General features: G+C 38.4%; 1 protein-coding gene across 1 annotated transcript; it reads left to right on the forward strand.

Annotated features, from left to right (window-relative positions):
- The first annotated feature begins 448 nt into the window (after positions 1-448).
- On the forward strand, positions 449-4877 carry LOC127351088 (protocadherin-20). Its single transcript, XM_051378263.1, has 2 exons — positions 449-601; positions 1019-4877. The coding sequence occupies exons 1-2, from the start codon at positions 554-556 to the stop codon at positions 3638-3640; spliced, it is 2670 nt and encodes an 889-aa protein (XP_051234223.1). The 5' UTR covers positions 449-553; the 3' UTR covers positions 3641-4877.
- The last annotated feature ends 15052 nt before the right edge of the window (positions 4878-19929 follow it).

The raw sequence follows: 19929 nt of genomic DNA on the forward strand, positions 1-19929 counted from the left end.
TCATTCTGTGCAGTTTTTCTCTTTATTTGTAGTGATTTATTTTTTTTAAATAATGCTGGATTAAAGTAATTAGTAGGCTGTGGATATTTTACATTTTGGTTAGTCTCCTGTGTCATCATAAGCTTAGTTAGTAATCATTTGCTTTCACAGGAATACAAGGAATGCAGCTGCCAGTGACAATGTGTGTGTGTGTGTGTGTGTGTGTATGTGTGTGTGTGTGTGTGTGTGTGTGTGTGTGTGTGTGTGTGTGTGTGTGTGTAGAAAGTGCAGGTGTTGTTTCGGTGTCCTTTGATAGCATGCATTAAAAAGGAATCTGTGAACTGGAGTAGATTTCCCTGTGGCCAGCGACTCTCATTGGTTTGCATGGGGGGGTGATTTGCATATTGTGGGAGTGTCCTGAGCCAGCACTGGGATGAATGACTTGTTCAAGTCAGATAGCAAAAAGACATAGCACTCAGCAGAGGTCTGCGCTGCTCAACACTCAAAATGCCCAGGTTACTTAAGCTGTCACTCTTCCTGCTATGAGTGGAAAGTGCTGGACTAGGACATAAACATGTTCAACAGCAGACACCCCAGCCTTAGCAAAAGAGGAGGAATTTGGGTAAGTTTTATGATAATGCACTTTACAGACAAAATTAACTATAACAAAACTACCTTTTGGGATACTGTTAATACTTTTATTATGGCTAAGATGTGACATGACCCCTTGTCATCTACACTATACTGTTTTCATTTTTGTGTCCTTTTTATGACTTTAACTCAAATTAACTTTAAAATCTTAATAAATCTAGTTTCATTGATTGAGTGGCTAAAATGATTGTCATGAAGGGAGTTAAGTGTAATGATTAGAGTTCAAATAATTTTTGTAGTTGTCTAAAGAGTTCTGCAACTGCTAATATAATTACTAATGCATAAACTGAATATAATAGTTTACACCAGGAAAACCTCAGTTTGCAAATCTCATTATATTATGTAACTTTTATTAAACTTTATTATCTTTAATTATCTTGTATTACAGGGATTGTGCATCCTCTTGCTTTACACCAGCCCTCTTTCCTGTTTTGCAAATTTCAGCCAAGCAAAGGAGCTCATCTATAAGATAAAGGAGGGATTACCCAGGGGGACCTTCATAGGGGCCATTGGAGTAGACTTAAATTTGGATTTCTCTGTTGACCCCCCCTTTTTATTCAATCTTCCGCAAAAGAAGGTCAGTGAGCAATATGTGACCCTAAATAATACCACTGGGGAGCTTTACGCATCTGCTACAGAGATTGACAGGGAGACCCTCTGTCCTGATAACTCGGAGGGACAGCGATGTGTCCTCTCATTGGATGTGTTTGTTTTGCCTCAGCGGTACTTTCAGCTCATCAAAGTTAAGATTTTTATTGAGGACGTAAATGACAACAGGCCAAAGTTCCCCGTGGATGAGATCTGCATGTTTGTCCCAGAAAACACACCCATTAATGCTCGTTATGCAGTGGAGCAGTCTGCTGTTGACCCAGACCTGGGTCTTCACGGTGTGCAGACCTACTGGCTTGTTAATGACTTTGGCATGTTCACACTGGATGTTGAAGAGAATGAGGGGGGTGAGCTGACACCCTTTCTCATTGTGACAGAAACTTTGGACAGAGAGACTCAGGCTGAATATATTACAGATATAATTGCAGAGGATGGAGGAACCCCTCCTCTACTCGGCGCAGCTACTTTAAAAATTGTCATCACAGATGTGAATGATAACTGTCCCCAATTCAGAGAGTCACAAATTAATGTCACTCTTCATGGGAATACCACCAAAGGGGTACATTTGGCACGTCTGCATGCTTTTGACCCTGACCTTGGAGCTAATGCTCAGATCAGCTATGCTTACAGTGAACGTGTGCCAAGGGACACCAGAAGCTTGTTCCATTTGGACAGAATCACAGGAGTCATCAAGCTAGCAGGGAAAATAGACACTGGCACAGCCACATTTTACAAACTTACTATTCTGGCCAATGGACCTGGTTGTATCCCTGCTGTTGCCACTGTTACTGTCCATATCATCAAAGTTGTTACCGGACCCCCAGCTGTCATACCCCGGTACATTGCACCAGAAAAGGATGGGGTGGTGACAATAAAGGAGTCTGAGCCAGCGTTTTCTCCAATAGCTTTTTTTACTATCAAAAACATTGATATGAATCAAAAGGTGCACTGCCATTTGGAAGGGACTGGTCCCTTCAGGCTTAGCCCCTATCAGCTGTTCAAGAATGAATACCTACTGGAGACTACAGAACCCTTGGACTATGAGAAGACACAGGAGTATGAGCTAATTGTGGTTGCTAAAAATACTCGACAGCTTGTCATCAAGACCTTCCTCAAGGTGCAGGTATTGGATGAGAATGATAACGCACCAGTGTTTGAGCAGTCTTTCGTGAAAATATCTGTGGAGGAGAACAATCCACCTAATACCTTTCTGACCCAGCTCCAAGCCACAGACCAGGACAGTGAAAGCCGTGGGGAAGTCATATACCTCCTTGGCGGTGACGCCCCTGGGATCTTTGTTGTGGATCGTATGACAGGTGTCTTGACTGTGGCCACATCGCTAGACCGTGAGGAGAAAGAGACATATCGGTTCATTGTGAGAGCAGTGGACCAGGGAATACCCAGGAGGGAGTCGATTGCAACTGTGATGGTGACCGTGCAAGACCGCAATGACAACAGTCCACGCTTCATCAATAAGGACTTCACGTTCTTCGTGCCAGAAAACTTCCCAGGTTACGGTGAGATTGGGGTCCTCTCTGTGACAGATGCTGATGTTGGAGAAAATGGTTGGGTGGCCCTTTCCATCCTCAATGGCAGTGACATCTTCATGATTGACACAGGCAGAGGGGCACTGAGGGCTAAGACATCATTGGACCGTGAGCAACAAGGGACATACCAACTCTGGATTGAGGCTGTTGATGGTGGGGAACCTGCACTTTCCTGTGTTACTATGGTGACCGTCCTGTTGTTGGATGTAAATGACAACCCACCTATTGTCCTCTTCCCTCAGTCCAATCAGTCCTACATGCTAGTACTGCCCAGTACACTACCTGGAACATCAATCACAGAGGTTTATGCTGTGGATAAGGATACAGGCATGAATGCTGTGATCGCCTATAGTATCATTAAGAGGAAAGGTGGCGAGCCAGGGTCATTTGCCATTGACCCAGAAACAGGAAATATCACGTTAAAGAGGGAGCTCAGCAACCGAGGCCTCTACAGCCTCCTGGTGAAGGTCAGTGATCACGGTCAGCCTGAACCGCTTTACTCAACAGTTATGGTTAACTTCTTTGTCAATGAAACAGTGAGCAACGAGAGTTACATCCAAAGTCTGCTGACCAGAGAGGCTGACGTTGAGGTAGAGGAAAGACCCTGGTACATTGGCCAGATGAGAGAGGGGCCTGAGAGGTACGAGTTGTTCCCCTGTCAGCCTGTCATCATTGCTCTTTCAGTGACAAGTCTGGGACTGTTTTTCTTGGTTGTTACACTGACATCTTACATATGCTGTAAGAGATTTAAAAAGCATCGAAAGCAAAGGTCAGAAGTTGAGATACCTTTAAAAATGAAGAATGACTCAATGCAGGCTGTGAACAGAAAGCTCAGGCAGATCTCAAACATCTGATATTCAGTTGTCCACACATCCAAAACCACTACTGTTTACATGAATGTTTACAAAACTCACTGTGAGAAGTGTAGTTCTTACATGAAGTTGCTCTTTTTGTTTTTGTCATATGATTGTTATTACTCCAAATATTGTGATCTGACATATATTCCATGAGTTCCTATCACTAAAAAGAGCAGACAGTATCACTCACTATTCTACTTTTTTATAATATCTATGAATTATGATACTGTGAAGATGATGTGAAGTGTCAGAAAACCAAAGTAAGGGATAAATTAGTCTTGGTGTCAAAGTAATACCAGCTTTATTACAAAGTCATTAGAGCAACTCATTTAAGATTCACTCAATCTATGGTCCTATGTAAATACTGTAAAAATGTTTTACAACTTTATATAAAACTTTTGCATTGCATGTAAGGACAAAAGACAGTTCAAGGCACAACAAAAATGTTTCTTTCATCATTATTGTTTCAGAAGATTTTGATCTCTTTACACTACCCTGCACAATTACAAATATCATGGAGAAGTGATACATACATGTTTAGCTATATTCATATTTAAATAATAATTACTTAATTTATTTGATGCATATTAATCCTGTTATATTTGAAGAACTCACTGTGTCAATACACAACAAATTCTATAGCTGTGTTGTATAAATGCTCACACACTATGCATGAATGTCTTATCAAAGCATTCTGCATGGTGAGCATGATAATCCATTTCTGAAACTAAAGTTTGCCCACAAACAAACGTAACTAAATGTCCACTACTTTTTCCAGAGCTTTCAATCTTTATCTCAGCTTTAATATAGTGATATGCATTCCATGATATATACATTGATATATGAGTGATATACTGTTAGATGAAGTTGAAAGCTCTGGAAAAAGCTAGGAAGTGGACCTTGAGTAGAACATTTTTCTTATCAAATTCTGTATGATGTCTGAGAGCCATGGTTAGTAACCAGGTCCTACTTTCTGTGAAGGTTCACAGTAGTTACTGATCATGTATGTACCTAAAACCTTTAAATGCCATTTCGGTATAGCAAAGAGTAATATATTTTCATCTCATTGAACAATATGAATTGTGTCCAAACCTCTTTGTCATAAAACTGTTCCAAGTTACATTCATCACCCTCCTTTAAATAATCATGCAATTTTTAATGTGTCTGTGAAAACATGCTAAGTGTTTGTAAAAGAAAATCAAAGTAACTATTAAAGATATTTTTATTTTTATAATACATTGGATTTTCTTCTGTATTGATATTGCCCACATTTACCTACATATTTTCAAATATGTGTGCATGAGAACGCTGTGATATTTTATAAGGGCTAAAGGCAAGGTATTCTATCACTCACAGATTGATTGGCAGGTTGTTTAATGCACAGCCTAACACTAGACAGCTGTTTTAGTTTTATTTATATTGATTATGTTTGAAAGCACAACAACAGGACTTTATTTTGAATTGTAATAAACTGACAAACACACAAAATGCAGGTTTTCCATCTGTGAATCACACTCTACAATAATGTATGTGAATATACCTCAGATGTACAGTATATGGTTAATACTGATTTCGTATCATGACAAATAATTGCGAGAACCTCTTTCAGTAGTGTATGAATAATTGAGTGTATTATTAGTCAAATTAAGTCAAGTTTAGATTGCATCCTCATCAGACAAGATTAAATCTGGTGTACTAATGAATTACTGCATTACACCTCAGAGCGTGATGAAACAGTTAAAGAACAAAAGCCTGTGAGGCTGTGTTGTTGTTGTCATCACCTGCATAGGTCAGAGCTGGTGAGTTAACACCCATAGTCACACTTAGAAAGAAAAACACTGTGCTCACTTGTAGCTACAGCTGCTCCTGTCTTGAACATTTGAGGATCAAATCAATTTTGTCCAAGCAACATTTCTCACTGTACTCCTAGTAGAAGCACAATTTTGTGAAATATTACCAAAGAAATTGTGAAAGTGGTTTTGAGGCTTTCTCTTCACCAAGATTAACTAATAGTGCCTTGTGCTATAAAAACCTGATATGCCTTTCCCCTATGTCTTTGCTATGAAAGTTGTGTATACAGAGAGGCTTTGTATCCTGTTGGCTATGCACACTCCCAAAGGAGGAACTCACTAGTATTAACTGTCCTTTTAAACCTGTTCAGGTTTGGCTCTTACAAAACAGGAAAAACCAAATAACTTGTACTGAGAATGTATTCACACATGCAGCCTCTATGTATGGGTTTAATCAGTATTTCAGTACCAAAGCACATCATGTAAGCACAGAGCAGGGGCTAGAAACAGCTCAGTGTAATCCTCAGTAATCACCTCTGGCTGAACTGTGCATTACACAAATAGAATGAAATATGATAATCATATAGGTAACAAAATAGGGGTTGTAATAAAAAAAATTGAATGCATTTAATTTGCCTTAAGAAGAACCGCTATGCAATATGGTTACTATACAACAGATTCAAAAACACTTACTTTCTGTCAAGCTGTTTGAGATCAGTAGAATGAACCATGTGAGTTATAGTCATACCTACATGTACAATACATGTGTTTCTGTGTGCAAAAGAGGGAGGGAAAGAAAGAGTTGGATGCCTTGCAAACAAGTTCAGTGTGTTAATACAGCCTCTTATCTTGCATTCCAAAATTTTTATATCTGTGTGTGAAAGACACCTTTATTTTAATTTACAGATAAGTAATTGAGGTCCTTGACTGAAGGAACTTGGAACAACATTTTTCTAAAGGTTTGCCCTTGAGCTTAATTTAGTCATATAGATGAGAGTTACGTTTTATCCAAAAATCAAGGAATATTCTGGCTTCACCTTCACTTTGTAAGAAAGTATCCAGAAAACTTTGTATAAAATATGGCACACAAGTATTTAGGTATTTTTTTCTTCTGTGGGAACAGGTTCAAATGCTGCACTGTTGGCGAGCCAGGTGCTATGTCATGATCTACCTCCCCATTTATCAAGCAAAATCAATACTGAATCAATATCTTGGTGATGCATTCCATATCTGCCTATAATAAAAAAGTCAACTTTCCAGCCAATGGTTGTTTGCAGCCAAGTGACACAAAATGTAAGATGGTCTCTGCACAATTTTTTCTTTTTTTTTTACACTGAGCAAACAATTACAACATATGATTAATTGCAATAATAACAATGAGGGTTTTATTTCACTGTATCACCTTTCTCTTTCACCCATTCTGACTGTTTCAATTAGTAATTTTCCCTCAGCATGTTGAGACAGGAAATACAACAGCCATTCAAGCCCTTTAGGCTTATTATGGCCTAAATCCAGCTGTTATGATGACGGAGTGTGCTCCTGTGTGTAATAACAAACAGTGGCCTGGTTAATAATGGGTAAGGCTTGATCATGATGTCACACTCCCTTTGCACACGGTGAGATACTTTTGCAATAACAATGCAGCAATAATCCTGAATACAACGATGGAATAATGTGCTATTTGTGCTTTTTCTTTGTTATTTTAACCTTTCTGTGTTCTGTTGTTTAATTATAGTTACATGCTTAAACAGTATGATTTGATACTCATAGGGTGGACAAAACAACCAAAATACCTTCTGTTCCTATACACTTTCTGTTTTCCTGCAGTGTTTTGTAGGCCACACCACAAACTACATGCAACTATATCCAAATCTTGTGGTAGTATATGCTGTAAAATTCAGATTTGTCGGCAGCCCTAGCATTTGTTTTGCAGTCAGTAAATCAAGATTCTACTGTACAGTCTTAAATAGCAATTTGATCAATACATTCCTCTATCCAACATGATCCTCCAAATGACCTTTAACCCCAACCTTAATTGTTTTTAACCTTCAAGGGGTGCATTTAGATATCTCTGTCTCATTATATGGATCCTGCTGAGTTTTACATGGCTAGAAACAGCTGGAATAGGGGATCACCCAGACCAAGACCTCTCAGCTTTTCTACATGACTTATCACCTCCTGTTGTAGTAATCCCACAGACACCCAGTTCAGCATCTTCAGACCATGGCAGAATGGACAGTGACTTGACTTAAATCAGGTTCTTGAACTCTTTGTGACCCCAGGGATTAGTGTTCTGTACTTTATACTATATCCAGGTTATTAAAAAGACATTCTCAAGCTGAAGAGGTGTTAAGACTGTAAGACATCATACATAGGGAGCTGCACACATTCTTGGCTTCCAAATATGATATTTCTCTGCCTTGCATATGTTTTTCTTTCTTATACTACATGTGGGCTAAAGATACAGGTGGACTACATACTCAGCTCAACCATTGCCCCTTCATCCTCTCTCTCTCTCTCTCTCTCTCTCTCTCTCTCTCTCTCTCTCTCTCCAGGAAAGTCTATCTGAAATTACATTAAATTCTTAATGGTGTAGACAGCAAGTAATTACCATCAGTCACAGCCCGATCCCATTTCCAGATTGGCTTTATTGTAATGTCCCTGCCTTGAAATCAAACAAATAAAGACACAATGAGAGGCCCAGGTTGGGTTACACAGGTCTGCTGAATAGGAGAGGCTACATTTCCCAAGTTATGACATCAAACACGACCCCCCTCGCAAACACTTTGTTCACCATCTTCAATAATGCATCTCCATATTCCCCCACTGAAAATCACTGCCTTTGATCTAAAACATCTTTCATTTGCTGTGATGCAACAAAATATAATCCAATCGCACTCTTTTGATCCTGTGGTGGATTAAGTTACTAATTTGCTTTATTCCTCAATTCCTATTTTTCTCTGTTTCATCCAGTTTCATCTCAGCAGAAAGCAGAGGGGCTTCCAGGGAATTAACTGCAGCAATGTATTTTTGTCCAACTTATTTTTTTCCCACAACTGCTAACAATTTATTACTATCCTATCCTACCACTGTATTTATATACCCATCCAACCCCAAGGCAGTTCATTTGGACAATGTTGTTTCAACCGTTTCTGTTCCTATAACAATATGCATCAGGTTTAGTGTTTCTGGCATTATTAAGGTACACTTTTACAATCTAAATGTTTCAATGAACTACATATGTCTACTATGGACATTTCAGACATTTATCTATCACAAAATTAAATTGTGACTATGGTACACACTTAAAGAAAGAAAGAAAGATTTTGTGATGATCATATGGATGCAGCACAGTACATTACACAGTACAGTGCAAATATGGAACACTTCCCTTGGTGTCACTTTTGGGTGTGTAATTGATGGGCCTAGTTAGCTAGTCAGAGTTGATGGGGGGGGGATTTGTTGACCTTTGTACAGAACTATTCCAGATCAGGCCTGTTTATCCAAAAAAGCTTAACAAGTGAGGAAGAAAACGATTATGCAGCACATTTGGACTGACTGCATGATGTGATGTTACACCTACATTGTTATGGGGAGCTTAGCAACGGGTGAGTTTTCTCAAATTAATTTGAAATCCGCAGTGATACTATGTTACACATTTTACTGAAGCTTAGGCAGATGTATCAATAAATAGCTTGTTGGCATCACTTGAATTAACACACCCTTCTCTATTTAGGCCTCAAACATGCACCACAATCAAATAAAGACTGTGTCTTGTCATTTATGGGGTTGCCGTGTTGAATTAATTTGGCACAAGTGACACAGGGTCTCTTTCAAGCAAGGCTGGGTTGACAAGGCTGCTCTGTGGTAATTCCTCAGTTGCCTTAACTGATGTACACTATGGTTCCTCTACTGTAATAACCCACTTGATTTGGATAATTCCTACTGCTGAAGCCTTACCTTTAGCTACACTTTAGTTTGCATTTTTTGACAAAACTGGATTTTCCCCATTTTTCTTACAGTCTTGTTAGGAAGGGATTACTTCACAGGAAGTATGGAAAGGAGGAAGTATTATAGTGTCCAGTAATTTTAAATATGTGAGCAGTGTATTGACACCAACCAAACCTATCCTTTTGGAGATAAGAATTTATCTCATATATTTTTTCTGGAATCTTATTAATCCATGTTCAGCCTTTGTTTAAACTGTAGGTCTGTTGAAACTGAACCATATTTTTGCATTTCTTCCATTAGCAGTCATATGGATTTTTCAATATTGTGAGTAACGCAATTGCATCATCTGCATAAACTGATCATTTATTTTATTTTCCAGTTTTGTGCTTCTTCTTCTATTTTCTTTTTACCTAATGTGTTCAGCTATTCTTTCCATAAACATCTAGTACTTGCATTTGTTGTTGATAAACACACACAAACTGATGTGGCTGAAAAGAATGCCTTTGCCAGTTATAAATGTCCAGACCTGACATTAAAACAATAGCTTTGTTTTGTGCCTTAAGCTTTGTCATCTGAACATAGGCCTCAGACTAAAAAGAGAAACTCAGTTTATTTTGCAAAGTTCTGTGTGAATTACATTAAAACGTTAACATGTTCCTAGCCTAAATGAAGCTGATTGAAATGTAAGTCAACCAGCCATTCCTTGGAGCAAATGATGTTCACTCACACCAACTGTTGAAGTGGTTTGCTTCCAAATTGATGCATGCTTGTGGATGCTTGTGTGTAATTGGACCAGAAAATAGCAGGTTCCTAAAAGGGAACTAACTAACAAGACGAGAATTTTTAATGGAATAATATTCTCTGGCTAGTTGACCACAAGGCTAACTGAAACATCAGACTACGGACTCCCCCTCCACTTTTTCTTCTATATTCAACCTACTCTGTTTCCCCGTTGGCTCTCTCTCAGGCTCATAACTTAACTGAGCTACAAGGACCCTCAATGAAACAAAAGCAGAACTGGTAAAGGGGAAGCTAATGATCATTAGGTTGGTGATAAGTCATTTTGAAAGGTCATATTATATGGATTGTTAATTTAGCTATTCCTTTTTTTCATATACATCTCTGATGTTCAAAACTACCAGTGTGCAGAATGCAAGTGGCAACTCCATTGTGTACAGGGACTCCCATGAGATTATGGGTTTATCAGCGTGACTCCTAGTCTACCTGTCATCCAGTTTGTTTTTCTTTTTACTTAGTTATTCTTTATGTTCTCCTCTTTGACTGTCAGGATGTGTAACTCTGTGTATGTTGATGAAATTAGTTATTATATGTGGGGTGTATAGTCTTTTTAAGGTCTGTCACCATCTTTAAGAGACTTCCAATAATGAAAATCTAGAGCATATACATGATTTCTGTCAGTGCAGGAATTTGGAAATACACGTCAGAATATATTTGCAATTCCTGTGTCATAATTCTGAGCATCTCTGCTAGAAAGTACTTCAGTTTTCCTCATTCTGTGAAAATCAATGTAAACAAGACTCACACACAAAATTAGAGAAAACAAGTATTAAATGAGACTATGAGTTCCTTGCCCGTTCCCAGTAAGGGTGAACCAGTATTGAATGTACAAATAAAGTATTCCTTCTTCCACTTCTGGAAAAGAAAGGGTTTAACGGGAGGTGCCCTATATGGTCTGACTGTCTGGCTGTCTGGCCAAGCTGTAGCATCAGACTGAGTTAATGAAGTGCCAGATGAGCGCTCCTTGTTAATATCAGCCACTCATGCATTTCAGGAGGCCGTTCCTTCTGTCAAGGGGAACTAAGTCTGCTAACCTAATTTGGTGAAGAAATTGTGCAAGAGTTTTTCAGGAGAAAAAAAACATGTATCATCATTTCTCTCATTTGCCCCCTTTGATTGATGCTGATCACTGATCTGCTACATCGTAATTGAAAAGGCATGCCGTGTTTGGAGGTGAATAGAGCAGAGGCAGAATTACGCATTGACACAAACACGTACTCTATGCTATACACCCTGCTATGGAGCTCATTTGACATACTTAATGCTAATTTTCTAGCATTTCAGCAAAGGCAGTAAGAGTTGTTGGAAAGAGACAGTTCACCCTAGAGAAGAGGGCTGACAAACACTACAGTTTGAATGGCAATAATAGGGCAATGAAAAAAGAAAAAAGAGAGAACACATGAAACCCTGTGCACTCTGCTTATGATTTCCAACCTCACAGCCGTAGGCAAAGAAACTGAGGAAAAAACACACAAAAATACCACTAGAGACAGAAGGTAGACAGGTAGAGAGGTAAGGAAATATAGTGGGAAGGTTGATTAAAGGACAGAGAGACACAGATATGAACAGGTGGGCAGAGAGATAAGTGCTCATGATGTGGCTCGTTTGGTTTCAGGTTTTCCTATTGGTGAGGGCCAATGCTCATGTGCCATATGGCACTAGTTCAGCCGTGTCTATGCTCCTTCATGGAATATAAAGCGTACATAAGAGTTTGTTTGTTTAAGTCAAACAGAAATCTTGCTTATGTTCTTACTGTTTTTTTGGAATGGTTCCTTGTCAAATCCCTGTGTTTAGAGTCAAATTATTTTGTTCTTCTCATAGTTACAAGTTCTTTGATTCAGTGGTTTGTGTGCATGAAATGCTCAAAAATGGGGCAATTGCTTACTGTTTGGAATCCCATGGTTGGCAACTAAAATCTGGATGCCGAAAACTGAAAACTGTATCTCTTGATTATTATTATCTGTATGATAACATAGGTAAAAATCTATGCAAATGCTGTGGAGCAGTTTGTAAGGCATTATGTCACCTTTTGCAGCTAGCATCAAATGAAGTGAACAAGGAAAAGTATTTATGTATTTATATTTGTATCTTTGTACAGCATACTGCACGAATCAAGTGTTCACGTGAGAGTGAGTCTCATTTTATAATATAAACAGTTTAGTATTTTTTTTTCTACACACAACATTATTATTATTGGATACATGTTCCTCTTTCCCTCTTCAATGACTGAAATACATATACTGTACGTGCTATTATATGTCAATTTAATTACTGGTGTTTTACAAAGCTAAATGAAGAGGTTATGCCCCCATTTGGATATTTCTTCTGATGAACAAGCTTGATTTTATGCAGCCTGACATCTTGGCTTATTGAGTCATTACGTTTCACTGAGTTTACATACCTTGTGAACTGCATGGTTTCATTTTCAGTTTAATTATAGGCTGTGATGTTGAAAAGCACTGGTTTGTCAGGTGCTGATTATATTGCACACGAATATACTTCATTTAACTGAAGGCATTTACTATAGAAGGTAGAAGCAAACACTGGCTGCTATTAATACAAACTTTATACCCCATAGGGAGACACACAAAACTGTGATTCATTCCAATATCATCCTGTTGCAGATCATCCATAAACAAAGCATCCTTATCAAGTTTTAGTGCAAAATGTCACCTCATTTTACACTAGTAACTAAGGGCAATACGTGAGTATGTGAGTGGTAGTGCACTCATTTTCACCTTGTATCTCTGCATGGGCAATTTTACACATCTCTGATTAGCAAAGAGTGCCAAGTTACACTTGAGCAGACATGAGTATAAACACATGCAAGAGGCCTGAAGGACACCAAACAGCTTTAAGCTTTGCTGTTGCTTTCACAACTGAATGCTCTGCCAGATTGGATGAGATAGTTGGATATTGCTTTACTGTCAGTGTTTTGGATAAGAAGACATTAGATCCTTCAGTTACTTTCATTCACCTGTATATTTTTGTCACACTGAAAATGTCTTTTTAATATTTGAGGACAGTTTTAATTTGCAGTGTGTGGTTATTTACCTTAACTTATTTTTTCATTAGAAATATTGTCTGCTATATTTCTTTTTTCCCTTACCCTCTGCCCCCCAGAGAAACATTTGCCCTTCACCCCATGCTTAAAAATTGTCCTGTAAAATCCATATACCCAGACACATGAAGGAATAAATAACCTTCCATGATATGTAAGCCTCTTAGGAGAAGAGAAGCCTTATGGCACTCATCATCTCTGTTGATCATGGTTGTGTGGCTGCAATGCAAATCTCTATTGTCCGCAGGTTAATCCTGGGATTGAAGGGATTTTAGGTACTACATTGGGCAGTTTTAGCTGCGATGAGCACAGATGACACATTGGACCCTAATTTGGTGATTGCGCATGGTGGAGCCTTTATGCTGGTGAGGTGGTACTTTCCTGAGGTGCACAGAGGGTTTTTTTCATCCCTACAATGTAAGGTGAATCACTTGGGAGGAGGATTCAGGGGCAAATAGAATTTGTGGGTGCCAAACTTGCCCGCACCATCCACCTGCTGATTTTCATTTCCTAAGTCAGGTCTCTTACAAATAGACTCCATAACATCACACTATACAATGTCCCATTAAGTGTAATGCCAATGCAGTACAGTAGTTCTCTAATTCTTGCAGGGCTGTTGTACAATCTTCTGACACGTGGGTTTTTTTGTTAATTGTTCTATGTTTTTGCATTATATTGGATGCATTATATATTGCAATATATTGGAAGGTGTTTCTAATGTTTTGTCCATCTCATTACAGTAGCAAAACTATTAGAAAACATATTAGAAACATTATGCACTTCAATACCTCAATTCTATAAAATAAGATTAAATAAAAGATTACAACAGAGTTGCATCAACCCCTTTATGATACAATATCAGCAACACTTAATATGTGTAACAGGATATTACATTAGGTTGCATGAGGGTATCTGTCTGGTCACTTACAGAAAAGTATCACATCACCACTGTCCTCACCTCTTATGGGAACAAATTCAATATTCTGTTGATCAACAATAAAAGTTATTTATAATCAAACGCCAGCTTAGTTTCTTGACCTTCAAACTCCATACTGTAAAGGCAGGACAAGGTAATCTGACCAAAGCTCATTGGTTCTTTCTCAAAATGTAAGACCAGGCATAACAACATGTCTTCAGGGTCTGGAATATCATTGCTAGGTTGGTTGGTCAGCAATGTGGACTGTTTTAAAGTCTGAAATCCTATTTATAAAGACAGGCCTTTTATTGATGTCTCTGTGTTTCTTTATTGATTGAAGTAGCCTACGTCTGTGTCATTTGTTTTGCTTTATTGATTTTTGAAACACTCTGGACTCCATAAAGGTACTACATAAATACAACTTTACCACAGCACAAATACAGCTTGATTGATTGATTGATTGATTATTCTCCTTAAATTTAGAATTCTAAAGGCAAGACACATTTTAGATTAAATAAGAAGGGGCAGGACATCACTGCACTGGCAGAAAATTCATATAGTTCTGGCTTATTGTTTTGAGAGTTGGTTGATTTGCTTTTTATATTAAAATATATATACATATATATATATATATATATATATATATATATATATATATATAATATTAAAATAATTGCACAGATGAAGTGCAGGTCAGGGACTATTTCTTAGAAAGGACCCAACAAGCCGAACCGTCCTCTTCATTCTGGGTCAAAGGGAAATCTGTGCTTCACAATTCACTACCTCCACAACAGTAGTACAGTAATTGCCTAATTAGGAGAGTCATGGAACCAGAAGCTAAAGACATAACACAAAACCGATTGTTTTGTCATATGACCAGCCTGACAGACTGAATAGTACTTCTATCTTTTAACGTTAAATATGGGAATTTTTCCATATCTCTTCATATTAGAATCCAATGTTAAGGGCAACTGAGTAACACTATGGTAACATTAATCCATATTGGGCTTATGTTCAAATACATACCCTGACGTTTTGAGTCGGTCCAGACCTTTTTTTTTTTTTTTTGGTGTGTGGTTAGACCTTCCCTCATGTTTTATTTATTTATTTTTTTGCATTGCTGCTGACTCAATTGTACATTAGTGTTGAGGATTTGTGCCCATGTTTGTTCTTGTTCTTTCTCTTTATTGATCACAATGTCAGAAGTTGGAATGTGGCTGTAGAATACACCCACCTAACTTTGTTAGCTCATAAATATTGTCACTCTTGATGATCTGGTGACCTTGGAAACCTTATGGAAATAAAATTAATATTAATTAATATTTTAGTTTTTCTTTTCTTTCATTGTGTAGAAACAACAGATGATTACTTTCTGTGTGTGGTTTGCATGTATTATTGTCATACTGCAACAACAAAGAGAAATACAACAAATAGAAGAAAATCTTCCTTTATATAAATGAACAATTAAATATCAAATTTTTAAGACAGACCAATAACACATCGAGATTTCTAACTCCCAACACATTGCCCTGCAGCACCAACCAAATTTAATGAAGAAAACACCTCTGACACCAGACTGCAAAACATTTCTCTTTGCCACGAAAAGAATGTTGCTTCAGACTCCCAGATGCCTTTGATCAGCAAATTCAGTCACAGACCAGTCAGTCATGTCTTGTCTGATGTTAGCACTCTGTTTAACAAGACCAATCAGATGCTCAGACCGGCAGCTCTTTATGTCCTTTTTGAGGCATTGCAGTCAGGACTATGCTTAACCAGCTCCATTAGCCACAGAGGATGTGAGCCACTGGTCAAAGTATGACCCCCAAGAGGCACTAAAGAAGCCTTTGTGCGAATAGATGCACACAAGTACTATCGCTGCAACTTGTGCCTGCAGATACAGTTTTATTCTGTTATAACAGCCCACTTTAGCAAAAGAGAAAACACCTACAAATTCTTGTTGGCCACAATATGAGTAGGTTTGGTTTTGAAAAAGGTTAAGGTCATTGACATGCAGATTACATAATGAAATTCTCAATATGACACTGCAAATCTTGTCCAAAAAAAAAAAACCCAAGACGAAACAAAGGCAGCCACACTAGCTAGACTCGGTTGTTCTTCTTCTTCATGTGGCGTGTAGCCATTAGGTGCAACTGGACAGGGTCTATAAAAGTGACTGAGAGGTGCTTTACTCCGAGTTTGCTCCGCTGCGTAGACCCATATGTGGTAATGGTAAAGATCAATACCCAACTGCTGATTCATCATTCACCCTTAGTCCATACTGTCTCTGGTCAAGCTAACTGGCCCCATTTGACCATTATTTTGTCATGTGTTATGAGTAACACAAGGGGTGCTTGGCAACAAATGTTGGCAGGATGTTTGAAGAATGACCCAGGTAGGCCATGGTCTGCTGCACACTGAAAACAGCCATTACCACTGACAAGCAGCACCGATCTTGCTCATTAAGTGTTGAGCCTCTCAACTGCAGTTCAAGCAATAACACAGAAGTTTGAGATTTGGTCAAATTTTCTTTTTTTTTTGCATGTGTGGAGTATTGTTGCAGAAATGTGTCAGTTAGCTTGATCAAATGAGCTGTATACTGCAAGAGCTTTAAAGAAATTGTTACCTCTAGTCGACTAATATTTTTACCACTGCAAAAAACAACCATGTGCCATTGGAACGTTTAACTAAACATCCTGTTTTCCATGATGAAATACAAAGTCTGTCATGCCTAAAACCAAATTTTTATTATTCCACCACACTCCTTATGTCCAGCAACAGGGTGGTGGATTGTATGCAAAGGCTGGAAGTGTCGCAGCGCTGCAGCTGTTATAATTTCACCCATGTGAGTAAATGCTATGCTTTGCAATACAAATTGTATTTGCCTAGAGATCCCAACAAAGCATACACATGAAAGGACTTGTTTTGTATGTTAGTTGTGTAGCCACCTACCAGATGGTGGCTTGACTTTAAATTGTTTGATTCACATGCAAGCAACCACCCTAAGCCTTCCACAACTAAGACAAAGAGAATAACAATCACCATGCAAACAGGCCATTCTAGAAACTTGAACCCATTCAATATCCTGTGTTGACAATTTCCTACAATTTTAATCTTTTTAAGAGTAGTTAAAGCTGCAGTTTCCTCCTTTTGTGTCTTCTTTGTATGAGGCAACCAAGCACTGGAATCAACAGAGTTTTGGGCTCAAATCTGACTTTTTGAGGAGAAATGGTCTGACATGCAAAAATGCACAAATGCAGACGCCTATTTCAACTATCACATTGTCTTTTCTTTTAAAGTAGAAAAATTAATACTTGTTATTCTTCCATGTATTCAAGGTGTAACATATGTTGAAGGACACTAGAAAAAAAGCCAGAAAACAAGTTTATACATTTTTCCACATGCAGAGTTTTTGAATTAACCTGTAATTTAACCGGCTTAAATGACTGTACAATGGGTGGAGCTGATAGAGTCAGTACAAAAGCCCTTTCTTATAAATTTCATTCCTGCAGCACCCCGTCTCTGTTTCACCAGGTACTAAATATGCTAGCAAGGATATTCGCTCGCTGGCCAGTTGCGTTCATGTAACCTCCTTTCAGGTCTCCCTTTTCCCCCATCTACGAGAACGAGAGAAAGGATTGGGTTGTTGAGGCCAGTGTAGAAATTATGCAAGAAAGGACGCATTTAACAGGATCACAGGGTTCAGATGTCACTGCCACAAAGGTGCCATGGTGGAGAGATGGAGGGTGAGGGGTCAAGTAAGCAGAAAGATAATGGCCAACAGCTGTGAATGGGGATAGGAGGAGAGCCAAACAGGTGGGAAACGAAGGGGCAGAGCAGAGGGGATGTTGATGTGGGAAAGAAGGTTGTTCCCTCTCGAGGAGATAAAAGCATTCCTCCTGCTGCTGAAAGTTATCAGATTGCATGCAGAGAGGCCTGGAAAAGGCAATGCAGAAACAAAACTTTCTAATCAGGCTAGCAGGGTGGCTCTAGAGATGTCAGTTGGTTGGTTTATCTCTCCGTTGGTGCACCACTTGGTTCAGACTGAACTATCTTAACCACTATTGGATGGATGGCCATATCATTTTTAAACATTAATCCTACTCACATCAGTGATGGTCTGACTTTTCCTCCAGTATAAGGATCACATTTGTAGCTTTGAGTTAGTACAGACATTCATGGCCCCATGAAAATTAATTATGATGACACAGGTCATCCCGACTTTTCATCTAACCCATTATCAGGTCAAAATTTCCACAGTGCAATTCTTTGTTCTTTAACTTATTGACTGATGGTCTTGTTTGTTTATGTGGGTCATATAGAGGCATCAGTATTAAATTAAGACTGCTTCATAAAAATTAAAAATACCTTGTAGTACATTTAGCAAATTGAATATTGTACCAAAAGCCTGCTTGTGGTACAAAATAAATTATGCAGAATGTGCAGAACTTCATCCTGGTTTAATTTATCAGCATAAAAGGTCTATATATGACCATTAACCACAGTTTTCAGGTGTTGGAATGCTGAAATGCTGTTCAGTAGGCTGATCATTATTTTGGTACTCATGACCTTTCGGTTTTGTTGGTTGTGTATTTGTGGGATACACTCTGAACAAGTTTCGCATTCACACCTGCAGGCAATTTTAGCGTCACCAGATCTCTTTGGACTGTAGGAGGAACATTCTTGTCAAATTTGACCCCACAACCTTTTTGTTACGGTGAGTGTTAACAACTGACCAATTTTGCCATGATCTCGTAATCCAACAATACATGGAAATGCTATCAAACTGATGCTGCCCGTACTAAAACCAGTCAAGCCCAGTAATTAAAAAGAGAGTTGCTTCCGCAATAGATTTCACTCCCAGTGTAAATCCTTTCATGTAAAATCCAAACATAATCTCAGATTGTTTGTAAAATACTGGATAATTGAGATCATATTTAACCACAGTGGGTCTGTCACAGAAAACATGCACAGTATTTGAAGATTTAGATTTACTCTGATCACAGCATCAACAAGATTGAATCAACTGTGCAGTTACATAAACAAGAAAAACAAGATTTAATCTAATCTGTCCTGCCAGCTTTCATAGTCTTTCACTTTCCTTTAAAGGGACAAAACAGGATGTCAAATTACACTTACACTGGATCAGTGTTAATTGTGGCTTCATAAATATCATGACATTTTCCTGATACCCTCCAAAATAGTTTTACAGTAAGTGCCTATTATATTTATTCAGAAAAATATAATCAAGTCTTACTATTGTGAGAGTTTTTCTCCTTGATATAAAAGAGGATAAGAATCAGTTTACACTTATCAAGTAATACAAAATAAACTGACCCTATAATCCACAGCATCAACCTTCACACATTTATTGAGTCTAATGACTAAAGGTCAACAGGGCTTCTGGCTAATATTTGTCTTGCCTGAGATTTCACAGGACTAAGAGAACAATTTTCAATATCAAATGGGCTTAATTCCTTTACCAAAATATGAGTTTCTGATTGAAAATCCATCATTTATGATTATCTGGCCAGTGTGTCACGGTTAGTCCCGAGAACATTTTCAAGAGATTCACTTTCAGTTCCTCCCAAACGGATAGGTTTCCATATTACCAGCCATTAATTATTCATCTATGCTCGCTCGGCGTCTCAGTTGGAAAATAAAGCAAATCCTTTGGACCAATGATACAGAATAGTGCGGTGACCTCTCTGCTGAACCGTGGTGCATTGTCCATTTGTTTCCCACTGTTGGTAGGAGTGAAATTGGAGCCAAG

The sequence above is a fragment of the Dicentrarchus labrax genome, unplaced genomic scaffold (genome assembly GCF_905237075.1).
Source record: "Dicentrarchus labrax unplaced genomic scaffold, dlabrax2021, whole genome shotgun sequence".
NCBI classification, from domain to species: domain Eukaryota; kingdom Metazoa; phylum Chordata; class Actinopteri; family Moronidae; genus Dicentrarchus; species Dicentrarchus labrax.